A 17,553-nucleotide genomic window follows, 5' to 3' on the forward strand; every position below is an offset into this window, starting at 1 on the left:
TTTTTGTTTTTCTCCTTCTAAATATGAACATGAAAAAAAACATCACTTTTTGACATTTTTGACTTTATGATAATTCTTGGGTCACAGTTCGTGTTAACCGCTCCCCAGTTACGGGGTCTGTCAGCCGTTACATTTACCTCTCTGGTTGGACGTGATGACATTGGCGCTGGCCGGTGCTCCCCATCCTTCCCCGTTGTGAGCAGTCACGGTGAAGGTGTACATTTTATTGCCCTCTAGTCCGTTAGCCACGTAGTGAAGATTACTGCCCTCGTGTGTGTTAATTATCTGTGAGTCGCCAGACAGTCTGTATGATATCTAAACAAAGATAAAAGGACACATTTTAAACAAATTCAAGGATACCCGTGTACCCATCCCTTCTACCTGTTCCGTGTACCTGTCCCATGTACCCGTCCTTGCAACCGTCCTGCACTCACCCTTCAGCATTTGTACTAGTCTGTCTACTCGGGCATTCTGGAAATCTTTTCTAGATGCTAGTGTGAGAATACGTGCTCATATTTGTACTTATTGCCTAGAACTCATACCAATGGCAACTTGTATTCAGAGCTGTTGTTCAGGTACTGCCAGACCTATTGATCACACATGGTTGCCACAAACCATGACCAGGGCAAAATGAATTAATTTGTCATTTCCTTTTTTAAATATTATTACACAGATGTTGTAAGGCATTGAACAAACTCGCAAGACATAATATCCTTTCAAAAACTGTTCCTCAAAAGTTGTATAAATATGAAACTTGTGCAGTTCACTATAAACTCACTATAAATTCAGTCAGTATTGGCTTCATAGGTTTGACATCACAATGACAAGTCTTTGACAATATCGCTAGCCGTGCAATGATGTACTTGCTAAGGACCAGATCGCTGAGGCTTAGATAAGTGTAGGTTTGACCTACTGTCATAATGTTCCGAACAAATGATTCAAATAAAAGGGAAAGAGTACAGATCTCAATTAATAATACAATTTTCCACCACAATCTATAGCATGGTGTTATGTTGAAACAATGAATGGCAGAAGGATAAAACGAGCAGTAACATAGTTTCTAGGCAACAAGAAAGAGATATTAATCACATTAAACCAAATTTCTAATTTGTAAAATTTTATATGCTTTGTGCAGCTTACCATTGTCACTTAGAATGATAAAAAAATGTGATGTGAACAACTACCCAAAAACTTCAAAAGTTCACTATTGGCATAAATAAATTCTCCTAGTCTGGGTTTTTTCTCCCATATTTCAGTAATTGCCAGCCTTACCCGATAGTTGTCAATCACTCCGTTCGGTTCATCCGGGGCAGTCCAGACAAGGCGGACACTAGCTTCAGAGGCGGTGGGAAAATGCAAGCTCATCGGAGGACCAGGTTCTGCGGTGGGTAGACGAATGACAGCGATAAAGGTTTCAGAGCATATCAATGGTGACTGTTGTACTTTATTCTTAAAGTGAGGATAAGGCTTTCTATCTCTAACCCCCCCTCCCACCCCTCTCTTTCTCCTCCCTACCCCACCCTGTTATTTCATTTCTTTTTGCCCTTCTTGCAATTCTCCACCGACGATAAGATGAACCAATTTTGGCATGGGGAGAGTTGTCTACATATCGGGAAAACCCCAAGGACTGGCATCTTCTGTAGTTCTTAAGAAGGATTTTAGCAACCACGAGGCAAAATATATCAGCCATGGCAAAGGCAATATTACTGAGTTAAATGCCTGCAAAAGTGGAGGGGGAGTGAATGGGCAGTAGAGGTGACTAGAGGGGGAGTAGAGAGACAGTAGGGGGGATCAGAGGGAGAGTGGAGGAGTAGTTCAGGGGACATAGAGGTGAGTGGAGGGGGAGTAGAGGTGAGTGGAGGGGGAGTAGAGGTGAGTGGAGGGGGAGTAGATGTGAGTGGAGGGGGAATAAATGGGAAGTAGAGGTGAGTAGAGGGGGAGTAGAGAGACAGTAGGGGGGATCAGAGGGAGAGTGGAGGAGTAGTTCAGGGGACATAGAGGTGAGTGGAGGGGGAGTAGAGGTGAGTGGAGGGGGAGTAGAGGTGAGTGGAGGGGAAATAAATGGGCAGTAGAGGTGAGTAGAGGGGGAGTAGAGAGACAGTAGGGGGGATCAGAGGGAGAGTGGAGGAGTAGTTCAGGAGACATAGAGGTGAGTGGAGGGGGAGTAAAGGTGAGTGGAGGGAGAGTAGAGGTGAGTGGAGGGGGAATAAATGGGCAGTAGAGGTGAGTAGAGGGGGAGTAGAGAGACAGTAGGGGGGATCAGAGGGAGAGTGGAGGAGTAGTTCAGGAGACATAGAGGTGAGTGGAGGGAGAGTAGAGGTGAGTGGAGGGGGAATAAATGGGCAGTAGAGGTGAGTAGAGGGGGGGTAGAGAGACAGTAGGGGGGATCAGAGGGAGAGTGGAGGAGTAGTTCAGGAGACAGAGGTGAGTGGAGGGAGAGTAGAGGTGAGTGGAGGGGGAGTAGAGGTGAGTGGAGGGGGAATAAATGGGCAGTAGAGGTGAGTAGAGGGGGAGTAGAGAGACAGTGGGGGGGGGGCTCAGAGGGAGAGTGGCGGGTGAGTGGAGGAGTAGTTCAGGGGACAAAGAGGTGAGTGGAGGGGGAGTAGAGGTGAGTGGAGTGGGAGTAGAGGGAGAGTAGAGGGGAATGGAGGGGGAGTGTAGGGGAGTAGAGGGGATCTGGGGAAGACAAAGACTTATTAAAACGACACCTTCCATTTCAAAATAGCAGGCTACATTACGACGACGGAACGATCTATAAAGTGTGAACAATCAACTTGCTAACCTGATTGTGATGTCCTGATGGTGATGGTTTCACTAGGGGTGCCATCACCAATCCTGGTTTTACCCACCACTAGGATGGAATAGCTGGTATACCCTTTCAGTCCTGTGATGGTGAATTCTCTGGTTGCATTATTCGAAATGTCCTCCTCCTTCGGTTCAGAAACTCTGTCTGTTTCTTGGTAACGGACCTGGTTCACGAAGAAGGGGCAGAAAATCGTTCCATAAAAATAAATCTATCAAATAGATTTACGAAAGAATTGGGTAGGAAATCCATTCCATAACTTGTTGTTTGAGTACATCAGTTGGCTGAGAGACAGGACTTGATATTCCTGAGATTATCACTTGAAACTCTTTCAAGCCCAAAACTCCCGCCTCAAATTCAATTCAAACTTGGTTTCGGTCATTTTATCAGTAACAGAGAGAAAATAAAACATGAGATTTGAGGGTATAAAAACAATAAAAAACACAATGGTGATGGATAAATATGAATCTGACAATGAAAGAGTAATTCACTGCATGCAGAGTTTCAAAACTCTCTTTGCCATTTAAAAAAACAAAAAACGCTATTGGTTTACCTTGTAGCCCACAATGATCCCGTTTCTCTCCTGGGCAGGGATTTCACCCCAAACGACATCAACAGACATGTGATCCACAGCTGATGCACCCAAATCTTCAGGACCAGCACTGGGAACTAGCAAGAAGTCAATGAAACATTTTAATTAATTTCAATTAAATAAAATTTCAATTAAAAATCAATAGTGTCAATGGTTTTGGCCACATTACAGAAATTTCTTGTAACGTAAAGACTTTTCCATTCAGATGGTTCCCTTAGCATATTTTTGTTGTTATTAAATTATGTAAGTTTCTTTCCAACATTTCAGTTTATACAAGTGGAATGTTTTGTACAGATGATATGGAGTAGTATATCTTCTCTCCTTTTCCCTTCCCATCTCCACTCTGAACCCTCCCAATCTTGTTTTCAAATTATTCCAGTGACCGATGGAATGTTTTTGTAACAATGAGCATTTCATTATCCTCTCCACCAATCCCTAACAATCTTCAATTTTGAAACCAAACAATTATGCAGTGATCCCAGCAGAATCATCTCCAGTAAATAGGAATAACCAGATATGTAGGTGAACCTCTTCCCCCCAGTTCCTGCTCCCTCTCTCCCTTTTCCCCTCTCTCCTACTCTAGGTTCCCTACCAAAACCTCTCCACCTCTAGGTTCCCTACAAATCCCTCCTCTTTACCTCTAGGGTTCCCTACCAATGCTCCCTCCTCATCTCTAGGTTAACTACCAATGCTCCCTCTTCATCTCTAGGTTCCCTACAAATCCCTCCTCTTTACCTCTAGTTCCCTACCAATGCTCCCTCCTCATCTCTAGGTTAACTACCAATGCTCCCTCTTCATCTCTAAGTTCCCTACAAATCCCTCCTATTTACCTCTTCCGGAAGAGTCCGCACTCTTCACCTCTAGTTCCCTACCAACATGGTAAAGAATCTTAGCAATAAAATGCAACAGGCTCCTGGAATTTGTCGTTTGATGGCCCAGCTTCCTTTACTTTTTTTTCTATTTCTGTGCGTAAATTACCTGTTTCATGGGTCCACTCGGTTTTAACAGCGCTGGAGGGTCCTCCTCCTAAGGCATTGACAGCCCGAATGGTGACCTGGTAACCCGTGTATTCCTCCAACCCGGTAATGATGTATTGACTGCTGTAGGGGTCGTTGATGTCACGACTGATGGGATTGGCGGACGTGGCGCCGGCCTTGGACCAGGTGATCCTGTAACCGATGGCTTCTCCATTCCAATTGAATTGGACCAGCGGCTAGGAATAACAAAATCGTATGTAACGTTGCCTCAAGCTGTCATACATGATGTCTTTTCTCAACCAGATTCCAACTCTGGAAAATGGAGAAATGCTCACAGACCTCGGGTTTTTTCTTTCGTCCAACGTGACACTCTTAGCGTTGTTTTGAGAGTGAGAAGTGAGAAAGACATTTACAGACCCCAATTTTTCTGTGGATCCATTGTCCACCCCCCCCCCCCCACCACAATTCAAAACAGCAATTGTGAACCCCAGTTCGAAGAGACTGATCTGTGTGACTAGCTGACTTGAGAAGTCAAGATGTGTAGATGGAAGGGCCAAATAAAGCTTTCTGGATTGTTTCCCCAAAACTTAGAGGTTTGGGGATTTTTTTTTGGCGCTGTGAGCCCATCTGAAGAACTGTCAGTAGGTGTTGACCCTAAAGTAAGGTAAGTTTCGTCATTCGTAAATCCCCAAACCAGTAAGTTGTGGAGAGTTTACTGAGCAAACATGTAATCATGATTTATTCAAGCTATGTAAGCAACATGTGAACAGGTCACATGTAAAAAACATACTTGTAAGCCTTGAGAATGGTAGATTTGGAAGGAAAAGGGTGTTGACCCTAAAGAAGGTAAGTGGGGGCGCTGTGCTAACATGTTACCAACTGTTGTAGACTAGGTAGATTAAGTGCATAAGTACAATAGAGACAGGTAAGAGATGAGTGAAGTATTAAAATACAATATATAATCCAGCCTCATGTGGTGCTTTTCCGGAACGTGAGTAAGTTTGGGTGCCCCAAATGCACAATAAACAACATAATGGTGCATTTCAAATTATCCCAACGGTCTCACTTCTCTTACGGTTGATGGCTCCGCACAAATTAATAACATCACAGTTAGATACTGCTATGCCAGGATTGACTGCCTTTGAGTTTGTACATTTGAATTATTGGAACCTATCAATGGAATATTTTAAAGCTGTGTGATGTGATAAAAACAGTCAGTATCATGTATATGTCTTTTATGTGATATTTGAAAGCAAAAAATCAAAATCAAAAATTTCTGCTTAATGTTTTGAAAATGGGACATTACAATAACAAAGAAACAATGAACCGTGCAGGTTCAAAACCCATTTCAAACAAAAAAGGCCATCCCCATGTTATGACATTATTTTATTACTCACCACCCATCGAATTCGAAGGGAACTTTCGCTGTAAGCCCGCACATTCACTTCCCTCGGTGCAATCCCTGGGACTGAGGTAAAAAAGAAAGCAAAAATGAAAGAAAACTGAAAAACAGCACCAAAAAAAAGAAGGTTTTAGACACTCGACAGGAGGAACTCTTTATCCCCCACCATTCTTATTCCAATTTACCTGTTTAATGCACCCTTTACACCCTTTCCCTGCCCCTTCACCCCTTTCTCCTCCCCTTCCCCCATCCCTAATATGGAATTACATATATCTACCTTCCCTTTTTCACCATTCCACTAGCCCTTTAATAGATAACATTTTCCTTTGCTTCACCCACTCAACATTGGGAAAGTTATGTTTTCCCATTCACTGCGCTTTACAATTACTCACACACCCATTTTAACAGAGAATTCCTTCAAAGTTGTGCCCAAGCGTGCACTATTGCAACATTACTTTGTCATTCATACCCCCTCAATGTTCCCCACAGATCAACCTACTCAAAGGACAGGAGGTCTTTGTCCTCCATTTGCCCCTACTACATCTTTATTGCATCATTCACGCCACCCCTTGCGACAAGGAACTTTCCCTTCAGATCTACCTCCCCACAGACCAATCAGGTCTATGGACGACCTTTTCCACTCCCATATCAGTACCTCCTTGCACCCCTCCCCCCTCCTCACTACCTATTCAGAGACACCTCTTCCTCCCCACCATACTCACCATCCGGAGATGTCTGTATACTGTTTGAGTTTTCGCTGGGTGGGCTGTCGCCAGCTACGTTAGTCGCTATGAGCCTGAAGGTGTAAGCAGTGTACGGGATCAGCCCGGTCATCTCAAATGCACTGGCATCCGGAGCACTGGTGGTGAATACTGTCCTCCAGGTCGAGTTTAAACCCACCATGGCCTCCACGGTCCACCTGGAGATGCTAGCGTGACCATCGTGGCCCGGTGTGAACCGGAGGTTGACCGAGCGTGACCTGATGTCCGAGATGACCAGACTCGTCGGGGCCTCTGGTAAAACTGTGTGACGACAATGAGAATGGAATAAAAAAAAATAAAAGAACTCTTTAACGAGAGGTACCAATAGGATTGATGGAATGGAAGAGCAGAAAGCAGCGTAATGAAGATGAGGCAGGGAACTTGACATGGTTTAAGGGAGGGGCATTGGAGGGTACACCAAAGTTGTGCAAGATTTTCGTTTCAGATCATAAAGAACTCACCTGGAGGTGTCCCAGAGCTAATGATGGTGGTCTGAATCTCTCCTGGCCCTTTAGAGGTTTCTGCCCAGACGGAGAACGAATATGTGGTCTCGGCTTTCAGCTGGGTGATGTGGAGGTGAGTCTGTTCGGGCTTCAGCTCCTCTTCTACTAAATTTGCAGACTTATTGACCTCTACATAATGGACCCAGTAATCTGTAATACAAGCAAAAAAAATCATACATAACACACATCACCCTCGGAATTTTACTGAGTCCCTCTTCACGAATGCAGCATCAAAACTTCAACTTCTCATCGGTGGGAACACGCGATATTACGTACTAGAATAGGGAGGCAAGTTTTGAGATTCTAAAACTGTGCTCACCAGAGCATTTGATGGATGATGCTAGCTGTCCGATAGCTCAATGTTTCTCTGATTTGGATGTTTTGGCAGTCAGTTCTGCGTTACCTTAATCTGTTAATACTTCAACCTACGTATCTTACACACATACCAGTCAGGATACCGTTAGCCTCCATTGGTGGGTCCCACTCAAGGGTGAGGGACATCGCTTGAACGTTAGACACCCTCAGGTTCTTGACGGGTCCAGGGATGTCTTCTTCGGTTCGGACGGTCACCAAGGTACTGGGCGGACCATCTCCGGGGTTAGTGTAGCACAGCACCGATGTGATATATTCTGTGTATTTCTTAAGTCCGACCATGTGCTCCATAAATCTGGTCACTCCCGGCGTCGGGGGGACGATGATCTCGAGCGGAGGACCCTCCCTGTCCACTTCCTGGGCGTGTAGCTAAGATGGAGAAGGGGAAAAAATTGGCTGGAGTCAGATGGGTCAGTCTCCTCAGCATATTAAATGGATTTACCAAATACAGACCAACTAGAAGGAGAAAACCACCATCCCCCCCAAAAAATAGTTTGACGCTATTTGAAAACCGTACCTTGATATAGTTTTCACCAATCTTAAACATACGGTTGTTTGGAAGATGAAAGAGGGATCTCAGCCTGGACCTCTACTATCAGCCCTCCAGATACTCTGATATCATTTTAATATACCTGCTGCCTGGTCAAAATTCATTTTACAATGTTGCAAATATATAAAATATCTCTTTCAATGAATATGTTGTGAGCTTTTTACCCTTGATTATTTGATATGTAGCAAACAACAGTGGTACCGAGCACTTTTAAATTTGTCAGCTATGACAGCGCTGTGAGTGGTCTTCCAGTACATACCATTATTTGAAAAACTGTTTCACACAATTACAAAAAAAATGCAATTAAATAGAAAAAGTTTAATAAAAATCTAACATCAATTCTAATTTGTCAACCGGCACACCCCATTCCCCCCCCCCCCTCCCTGGTCCCTCTTCTGTCAATGAAATTTGCCCATGTACATCTTAGCGGCACAAATCTTTGCAACCCGGAGGCTCCCAAAATTTATGCAGAGCTCTTTCATTAAGCAAATACATTTCAAACCACTTGTCATTCCAACTAAAAAATATCTGGCAACATTGACAATTTTTAATAACAAAATATTAGCTTTGATTACTACAAATAGAAACTGTCATATTAGCCCCAAAAAATGATAAATTTTGATGAATCATTTGTACAGGTACCATATATAGCTAATTGATCATAAAATGTTGAAGTGATCATTTTAATCTTTGAAAGAGAGAATATTAGTTTAAAAGAATTCTGTCATTTGCTCAGGTTCCTTTCCATCTCAAAAGACGACGTAGTCGTACGTCGGAACGATTACAAAAAAAGGAGTGATTATTTTCCAAAGGATTGATACTATTGTAGTGTAAATACTTCCTCATGAAACAGAGAGCTTAAAGAGTTGCTTAGTTTCAGCAAACCAACCACAGATTGGCAAGCAAAACCATGACAACATTTATTATTGCTTTAGCATTTTTATGGGGCAGTTTTAAAGCAATCATGACGTATCATATCATTAACTGATTTATTTTATTACACGTTTGCATGATAAAAATATAAAATTAGATATACTAATATACACTTGGTAACTTGCTTCACTTAATCAGATTCAGTTGGATTTGATTTGTAGAACAACGTTTCATAGCAACTGTGGACAGCAAAATTAAGATTGTTAAAGAGACATTTTCTATTTCTGGTTCTGGGGGTAGAAGATTATTCGTGCTTCAAGCAGTTGTAACCATCTGGATAACATGTAAGCAAATGAAATGCTACCTAGACCTTTATTCAGAAAGGATAATTTTAGCAAGTTTCTGGTGACCAAACCCATCCTTTAAACTAAAGCTTTACCGATGCAAACTGTTATTCCAGCTCAACAGTAGGATTCATGGCTTACTTACCTTGTACCCTTGGTTAATACCATTAATACTCCATGCGTCAGGAGGTGCCCAAGCGAACATAATCGATGTGGAATTAACAGCTTGAATAACAACGTTCTTTGGTGGGTCGCTTGGAACTGCAAAACGAAACAAACCGAGAGATGCCAATGTTTGAAAAATCAAAACACTTTTCAGTACTAAAGAGACCAAAAATGAGTGTTTCATACACAAGATCAGTGTTTTCATTTATGGCTTAACATTTTTACATACACAGTTTTGTATTACATGTTTTCATTCCACCCTCTATCAACAGTCGCAAATGCTTCGCCAAAAATTCCGTCAATTATTCAATCCTAAGTCATCTTTGTAACCCAAAGGGTTGGATATTTTACTTCCACTTTACGGAGATCTGACAGAAATGATACACAAATGTATTTCTAGTCATATTTTATGATTTTTTTGTTTTTTCCTCTGTAACTCAATGTAATAGTTGTGTATATGTGGAAGGAGTTTCATGTTTCAAGATATAAGAAGCCGATGTTTAATCGTCTCAAACAAGGAAATACTTTTTCAGAAATGCAGGTGCAACCAAAATCCAGACAACATAAATTAAAATCGTATTTCCATATTTATCGGTTTTTTTTCATACAAAGTACACAAAATGAAAGCTGGCTGACTTTGTCTGACAAACAAATGGGAATAATTTCCTTTTGAAATTTACATTCTTGCTGATTAAAGTCAACCATTTCTTTGCCCCTGCAGCTATTTTGTTTGGACTTGACCTATCAAAAGTCAAATGTTTCAAGGTTTTTTTTTCTTTTCTTTTCTTTCATTTTTCTTTTCTCCCAGGGAGTCTCCTACCTTGTTAAGTCCTTTTAAGACTTTATAGGAGACTTCCTTTTCCATTGTACACAATTGGCGATAAAACAAATAAATGAATTAAAGGTTACATTATTGTAATATGTAGATTTAAAATACAGTAAATACACCAAACTGCCAACTTTGTATATATAATTCAATATGTATGCAAATAAAATGTACATATTAATGTCAATGAATTATACACTGTAAATAAAAGCCTGGGATGACAGAATTCGTGTCTAAAAGTGTGGATGAGTTCATTCCGTTGAATCTAGTGAGATTGACAAATACTTTTTGTTATCTTGTAGTGGTTTCCACCAGTGCTACATTTACAGTGGCTTTAAAGAAGTGGTGGCATTATCACCCATGTGATATAACCAATATTTTGGGAGGTAGTGCTCTGGGTTTTTTTTAATATTAGACAATCAGTTTCTCAGTTAAAGAGCGTTCCACTGTTTTGTGTCCATTTCAAATCTTCCAAAACTGTTTAAAATACATCCGTAAACCTGACTGAAGGTGTACATTCAGATATCCTTACATGCAGTCATGTGTGGCATCACGGCATTGGAAACCAGAATGCAAAAATGCATTGTGGTTTTGTTGATGTAACATTTTTCTTCATGAATCTGATGTAATGTATAGTGAGGGTGTACATGTTTACAAGGGTTTCACGATTTGACTCCTGATGACCCCAAATGACCTTTGACCTCCACCAAAAACAATAGGCTTCTTTAACTCAATGTGGTACTTCTACACACTAAATTAGAGGTCGGCCCAAGCTTCCAGTATTGAGATATCGTGAGTACAAGGTTTTCACAATTTGACCCCTGGTGACCCCAAACGACCTTAGCAACTTAGAGACCACTAGACTTAATAATTTTGATATTAGAATCCTACCCCCTTCGTGTGTTTGTTCTCGGACGGAGTCGCTGAACGTTCCCACTCCCGCTGCATTGTATGCTGCCACCTGTATCTCGTATCTCTCCCAAATCATCAACCCGGTCACGGTGAACGAGGTCTGACGGACGTTGGTGATGTTCTCCACCGCCCACTCGTTGTTCTGGTAACCTTCCAGCCGATGCCGTACGATGTAACCGAGCAGAGGGCCGTTCCAAGAGTCTTCGGAAGGTTCCTGAGATTGTTGACGAGAGGGGAGTAAGGGGGGGGGGGATGGTGGCAGGAAAGATTTATATTAGTAATTTGAAGTAAGGTGGATTGAAAATGGTCAAGTCTTGAGAGAAATAATGACAAAAACCCACATGGATGCTTAACTCTGATGAGACCTGTTGTCTACAGTTTCTACTAAAATAAGTAATGAACAGAACAGAATCACTGGTGAGCACTTCCATCTTCACAACTTTGATAGTGACATTTGCAAATATATCACATTACATTGCAAATGTAACACATGTTGTCACACAGTACAACTGACTGCAGAGATACATTTAAATAGGCTATGCATTTTCATCTCGACTATACTTGGCTGCTAACATTCTCTCATTTTGTAGCAATTTGAAAGTTATACATCAGTGTGCCATACATGCAGCTATAGAGAGTTTTTCTAGAGGGGGTAAACTCTCTTACAAAACCGATGCCTAAGGAGGTTTATTTTATCATCATTTCTTTACGTACCTGCCATTCGACGATAATTGAAGTAGTTGAGCTAGCGCTGGCGACCACCCTTTGAGCTGGGTCATCAGGAGCTGTGGAAACATATAAGAAATATATAATGTTTAATATCCTTTACGAAAAAAATTTAACTTATTATTTATCATCATCATTATTATGATCGAGTTGTTTTTTCTTCTTTTAACGTAAATTTCATTAACTGGTACTTTTTTCCAAATAATTCCTCATTCCATCAAAGGTCATATCTAGACAAGCGGGGATTCAATTGCACCGTTCCGTCTATTAGCTTAATTTGTATCGTGCCTTGTAAAGATTCAAAGACACTGGTTGGTTCTCAATTTCTTGCTCGATCTTCAAATAAATTAAAAATTTATACTTCTAAACATTTTACTCGGTCGTAACATAAACAGACGATCTCGAAAAAAGGATTAGAGAAAAGCTTGGCAACCTCTTGCGGTTTAACATCAGATCTAGACAAACTTTACTACCGACCCAGTCGTGCCAAGAAAATGTGATAAAACATTGTCTTTGAGAGAGATGGAATACAAGCTGATCTGTAAGCATAAATAAATAAGTAAATAAATAAATAAATAAATCAGAGTTGCCTTTCGATGAGTAATACAATGTAACTATAAAGACAAACTTCACATACAGGTTAATCTCTTCAATCACGTGTGGATTACCTCAGGAGTGATAAAATACCAAATATCTCATGATTTCTATGAGTGATAGCATGTCGCTGAAGGATTATAAAAAAATTTGCACTTAAGTTATTTTGGAAGGATTTGTCCTTCCTTTTTTTATGGAAGATATGCCTTAAGAGGTACATGAAAGAGACAGGCCAACTAGGTCATGAATATTCATATCACTAGGAGACATATTTAATGACAGTAAGAATGTCAATGAGTGATGATGGTACATAGTCGAAGATGCTGATCGAAAGACTTGCGCTTAGCTATTTTGGGTAGAACTTGTCCACTTCAGGGAAGGTTTAAGTGCCGGGCAGATAAGAGAAACAGACCAATGAATATTCATATCGTCGGGGAGACATATCTTACGATAGAACCGATGACTCGTTCCACAAATTCATGTAGAGCTATGAACAATGTGACAATATAAGTGAGAGTTTATAGAGCAGACAATAAACACAGAAGTATTTGGGTTATTCTGAGCAGTTTCCAGCCAGTGTTTGTTGGTAGATTATCTGAAGCCTTTAGTGTTTGGCTTGATGACCTCATTTTGTACTTTCATTACCTTGATGGACCTCCAGTGGTGGATCTGGTGACCTAGAGGAAGGATCTATGGTCAGGAGGTATCCCTCCCTTCCCCTCCCTTCCCCTACCCATATTATAAATTGTTCATATTATTAAGGGTGCTTAGTAGCAATATGGTGTTGGCTTTTGCTACCCTACAACAACTTATGTTCAAGATTTTTCCCACCTGGTTTTCGACAAATATCAGGGTATATATTTTCTCTTCTTTGCAATTTTAAGGCGATCGTTCAAAAATATATTTGTTTTTTATCCCGATATAAGATGTGTCTCAACACCCAGTTGGAATGACTGAATAGTATCGACAGCAACATATCCGGTCTCATTTACAGATATATCACTTCGAGAGAATAGAGGAATACTTACGTTCCTGAGGTAGACTGACGGCCTTGCTAGGTTGGCTGTTAACTCCGGTTCCGACTTTGTTCTCGGCCCTTATCCTGTACTGGTAGCTCCGAGCGGGCTTGCCGACCACGTCAAAACTGGTCACAGATGGATCAACGGTCGACTCTATCTCTCTGTAACTGGAAACTGCAAAATAACAAGGGAAAAAATCTCCAAGGTTAAACTCAGCAAAGCTTCCTGATTTTATCAAAAAGAGAATGTCGTAAAAACAAAAATTAGTTTTGCAATAAAACTTTAAAGGTTTAGGTAAACAATTAAGCGCCGGGGGTGGGGGGGTGGGGACATCCTCGGTAGTTCCAGACTTCTCCCAAAGCGTCAAATTAATATACTACGGTCAGTTGCGAGGACAATCGAGAGTCCCGGTTCAGATCCTTTCTGTTTCAGAATTTGAAAAATTTGAATTCATTTCAAAAATAAAAAAGTAAAAATTCACAAAACTTCACTGCCTTTTCTTTTATGATAATTCATGTGCACCCTGCAACATGGACGAATACCAGATCTTAAAAGAAGGGTTTTTATTTTTTATCTGTTTATTCAGAGGCTTGGTTTCATGGAAAATTATGAAATACACCAGCATTTTTTTCCTCTCTGTCCATTTTTGGTGAACTGCCAAAAATTATTTAACAACAAAAACACAGTATACAGCAACCTTCTGTAATATATTAAAGCAACTTTTTCTTTTCTTTTTAAATTTGCTATTTGCTGAAATCATATGTCCCTGGTTTGATACTGGTATCTTTTGTGTATAGGCATCATGACTCATGATTCCTGGAACTGAGCCACACCCTTAATGTTTGATATTAATGTACAAACATTTGCGTTATATGTCATTCTACTCGGCAATAGAATTCACAGACCATGATACTTCATATGCAGGAAGTTCTTTCTACGACAAACATTTTCTTGTGTATATGAAAGCCCCTCACGACAATTCCTGCCTCACTTCTTTGAAAACCTGAATGAAACACAACCACAGCTCAAAACTACGGCTACCTTTATTAAACCATCAGAAGCTACGTGACAATGAGTGTCAAATTTAAATTCCACTCTAATCTTTGCTATTCAAATTACAATTTCCTCACACTTCGAGATAATTCTCTTCTCAATGTTTTAAACATGGATAGAACCCCTTCCCTTTTTATTAAGACAAACTAACTATCTATCATTCTCACGTTTCTCTTAATTATCGGTGACTGTCGAATGGATTAAACACAGAACATTTTCTCCTCTTTAATGTTTGTTCTTTCATAAAAACCTCTGTACAACTGGTGTTAAATAAACTGGAACCAACAAATGATCATACATAAAGTAACATTCAAAGTTTCCTCAAAAATACAACAAACAACGAAAAAACAAACCCCAAACAATGTTGCTCGCAGTAGCATTAATGAGATACATTTAAAAAAAAGCAAAACTGACTAATCACTCATCCAGTTAAGTAGAACAACCGCATTCTTAAATTTCTCTGTTACAAGGAGTCATGTCGCAGAGCGGATAAAACCGTTCACCGCAACGAGAAATGAGTGATTACTGTACCTGTCAGGAATCGTAAAAAAAAAACTAGATATTCTGAACGCGTAAAAAAAAAAAAAACAGTGGGGAGATCGTTCAGGAAATGTAAAAAATTACTTTATTATTGGGAAGAAGAGAGGTTTTTTTTTGGCTTTTCGTGTATAAGTGTTTATTCCTTTTCACATCACCCCTGGCACCAATTATCCAAATGGCACATTCGTTTTACTAATGTTGGAAGAAGCAGCCGAGCCAAAACAACAGAAAAACAATTCCAAAATCCGTTGAAATGAAAAGAATGAATAAAAATAATCAAGTTTATGTGACATCAGCTCGTTTACAATATTCCATCGTCAATAAAGACCAATAGAGAATGATTGTAACAAATACGTTTCTTTCTTATTCCCGCAAACGAGAAAATTTACAAATGACAAAAAGTACTAAATATTGTAAATCATATTTTCTTCAAGCCTACAAGATAGAAAATGAGACCCTAAGGTGTTTTCATTTTCACTTTTATACAACTTTTTATTTATTTATCTTTTTGTATTTATTTTTTTTACTTTTGTATATCAGAACTGATGTGCTTGCGACATGTGTATATTGAGTTACCTTCATTTAGTTGTGAAAAACTGTAAATTATATTCTCAGTACTTTACTGACTAAAGGCCACTACAAAATGTGATGTAAAGTGTGGGCATTGTGTTCACAGCTATAAACAATTCGGAGAACCCACATCATTTTTGCATTGGAATCATGTTACACCCACACTTTAGAGGTAAATTTCTGTTGCAATTTGGTTTCTGAAGGGGCAATAATTAGATTTCATTCTGGAGTGGATTCCATCTATCCAATATTAACCTAAGTATTTTGTGCAATAACTATGTAATATGCCTTTGCACTTAAAATGCATTTGCAATATCTATGTATTCTCTACGCATTTGTAATATCTATGTGTTACAGAGGCGTTGTAATATCCATGCATTCAATATGCATTTGCAATATCTATGTAGGTCCACTATGCATTGGCAATATCTATGTATTTCCAACGCATTGTAATATCTATGTATTATCAACACATTTGCAATATTATCTATGTAGGTTTCTATGCATTTTGCAACATAACTATGTATTACATATGCATTTGTAACATATATGTATAGACTATGCACTGTGCAATATCTATGTATTCACTATGACTGCAACATTTGATCTGCAATATTTATGTATTCACTATGCATTTGCAACATAAATATGTAGTGCTATGCATTATGCAATATACTATTTATTACTTTATAAACAGACTATTTATTAATATGTGTATTAATACCAACTAAACAGCAGGAGACACAGGCCTATGACAAAGTTTATAATAGAGGTTTCGTGAAGGGGTTTGGAGGAAGGGAGGTTAGGATGGATGGGGAAAGGGTGGAAGGGGGAGGGAGGGCTTACCCACATAATCAGTACACCAATAATCAGTCTAGTACTTTTTCTTCCATTTTCTCGGCTAGTCAGATAGTGCTGACAGAACGAGATCTGTATACCCCGAGTGTGAGAAGTGTTCAAGTTGGGAATTATTACTCCTTAAGACACTACAAGACATTCAAATGTGTACAACAGACATCGGGAGGTAAACACATAGCACTTTCCATCGATGGTTGAGTTTCTTTTTAGAGAGATTTTCTCCGATAAATAATTCCTCTTTTAGATCTGGTGTAGGAAATCAGACCCAGAGTGTCATTTAAGTACGACCGGCCACAAATACGTCAAATGGAATGGTCAGATTAACAGCGGGTGTATTGCAACAAGTTTAATTTACATCAACGTTAACTGGTTTTATGCCTCAATTACGGAGAATTGTTGGCACTGCTGACAAAAGTCCGCCACATCAATCCCTCCCGGACTTGACACAAACCAAAATAAGTCTGACAGGCCGAAGGTAAAAGGACGAGAAGAGAGAGAATGGGATGGAAAAAAAGACTTACGGTCTTCCTTCTGATCTATGATATATCGTAACAGCGGAGTGTTCCCGTCAAAGGGGGCTACCCACGTTAACGTGATGGTTCTGGAGTCGGAAGGACTTATCGACGCTTGGAGGGAGACTGGTGCAAAAGGAAGTTCTACAAGAGAGAAATAGAGATATAAAAAAAAATACAAATAATGTTGTTGATAAAAGAAGGAATGGCAAATGAAAGGTGTGCCTCATCCTATCAGTAAACTGAACGGAGAATAAATATGCCGACACCAATCAAACTTGATCATTTCATGGTTTGAATTTTTTAGTCAAACTTTATCATCAGGGACGTATCTACATGGAGCAATCCCAAAAGGTATGAGTTGGAGAAAGCACAGGTTAATGTTGTACTTAAAAGTGTTGAACATGCTAGGGCAGTGATCACTGAAACTAAAAACTCTGCATTTGCAAAACAAACACATTGAGGCAGTTTTATGATTCGTTACTGATTCCAACAGAAGCGTAATAACCGGTTAAAGGTCACATGTAAAACAAAGACTGCCGGTGACCTAATCATTCATTATCAAACAGTGATAGGGGGAGTGGGAAGTTAGGTGTTATAG

At 39.9% G+C, this 17,553-nt stretch overlaps 1 protein-coding gene across 6 annotated transcripts in view; it reads right to left on the minus strand.

Moving 5' to 3' along the window:
- LOC139959431 (protein sidekick-1-like) overlaps positions 1–17,553 on the minus strand; it is a 170,445-nt gene that overhangs the window by 17,757 nt on the left and 135,135 nt on the right. For all 6 annotated transcript variants that reach the window (XM_071957039.1, XM_071957043.1, XM_071957041.1 and 3 more), the window contains exons 13-26: positions 16,962–17,096; positions 13,429–13,593; positions 11,795–11,865; positions 11,060–11,294; positions 9,323–9,438; positions 7,485–7,779; positions 6,997–7,188; positions 6,497–6,796; positions 5,770–5,840; positions 4,374–4,608; positions 3,357–3,472; positions 2,783–2,969; positions 1,273–1,379; positions 138–315 (exon numbers count right to left, since the gene is read on the minus strand). In XM_071957039.1, coding sequence (XP_071813140.1) covers positions 138–315; positions 1,273–1,379; positions 2,783–2,969; positions 3,357–3,472; positions 4,374–4,608; positions 5,770–5,840; positions 6,497–6,796; positions 6,997–7,188; positions 7,485–7,779; positions 9,323–9,438; positions 11,060–11,294; positions 11,795–11,865; positions 13,429–13,593; positions 16,962–17,096 — 2,403 coding nt within the window. The remainder of the gene's footprint in view (positions 1–137; positions 316–1,272; positions 1,380–2,782; positions 2,970–3,356; positions 3,473–4,373; positions 4,609–5,769; positions 5,841–6,496; positions 6,797–6,996; positions 7,189–7,484; positions 7,780–9,322; positions 9,439–11,059; positions 11,295–11,794; positions 11,866–13,428; positions 13,594–16,961; positions 17,097–17,553) is intronic.

The sequence above is a fragment of the Apostichopus japonicus genome, chromosome 19, assembly GCF_037975245.1.
Source record: "Apostichopus japonicus isolate 1M-3 chromosome 19, ASM3797524v1, whole genome shotgun sequence".
Classification (NCBI taxonomy): domain Eukaryota; kingdom Metazoa; phylum Echinodermata; class Holothuroidea; order Aspidochirotida; family Stichopodidae; genus Apostichopus; species Apostichopus japonicus.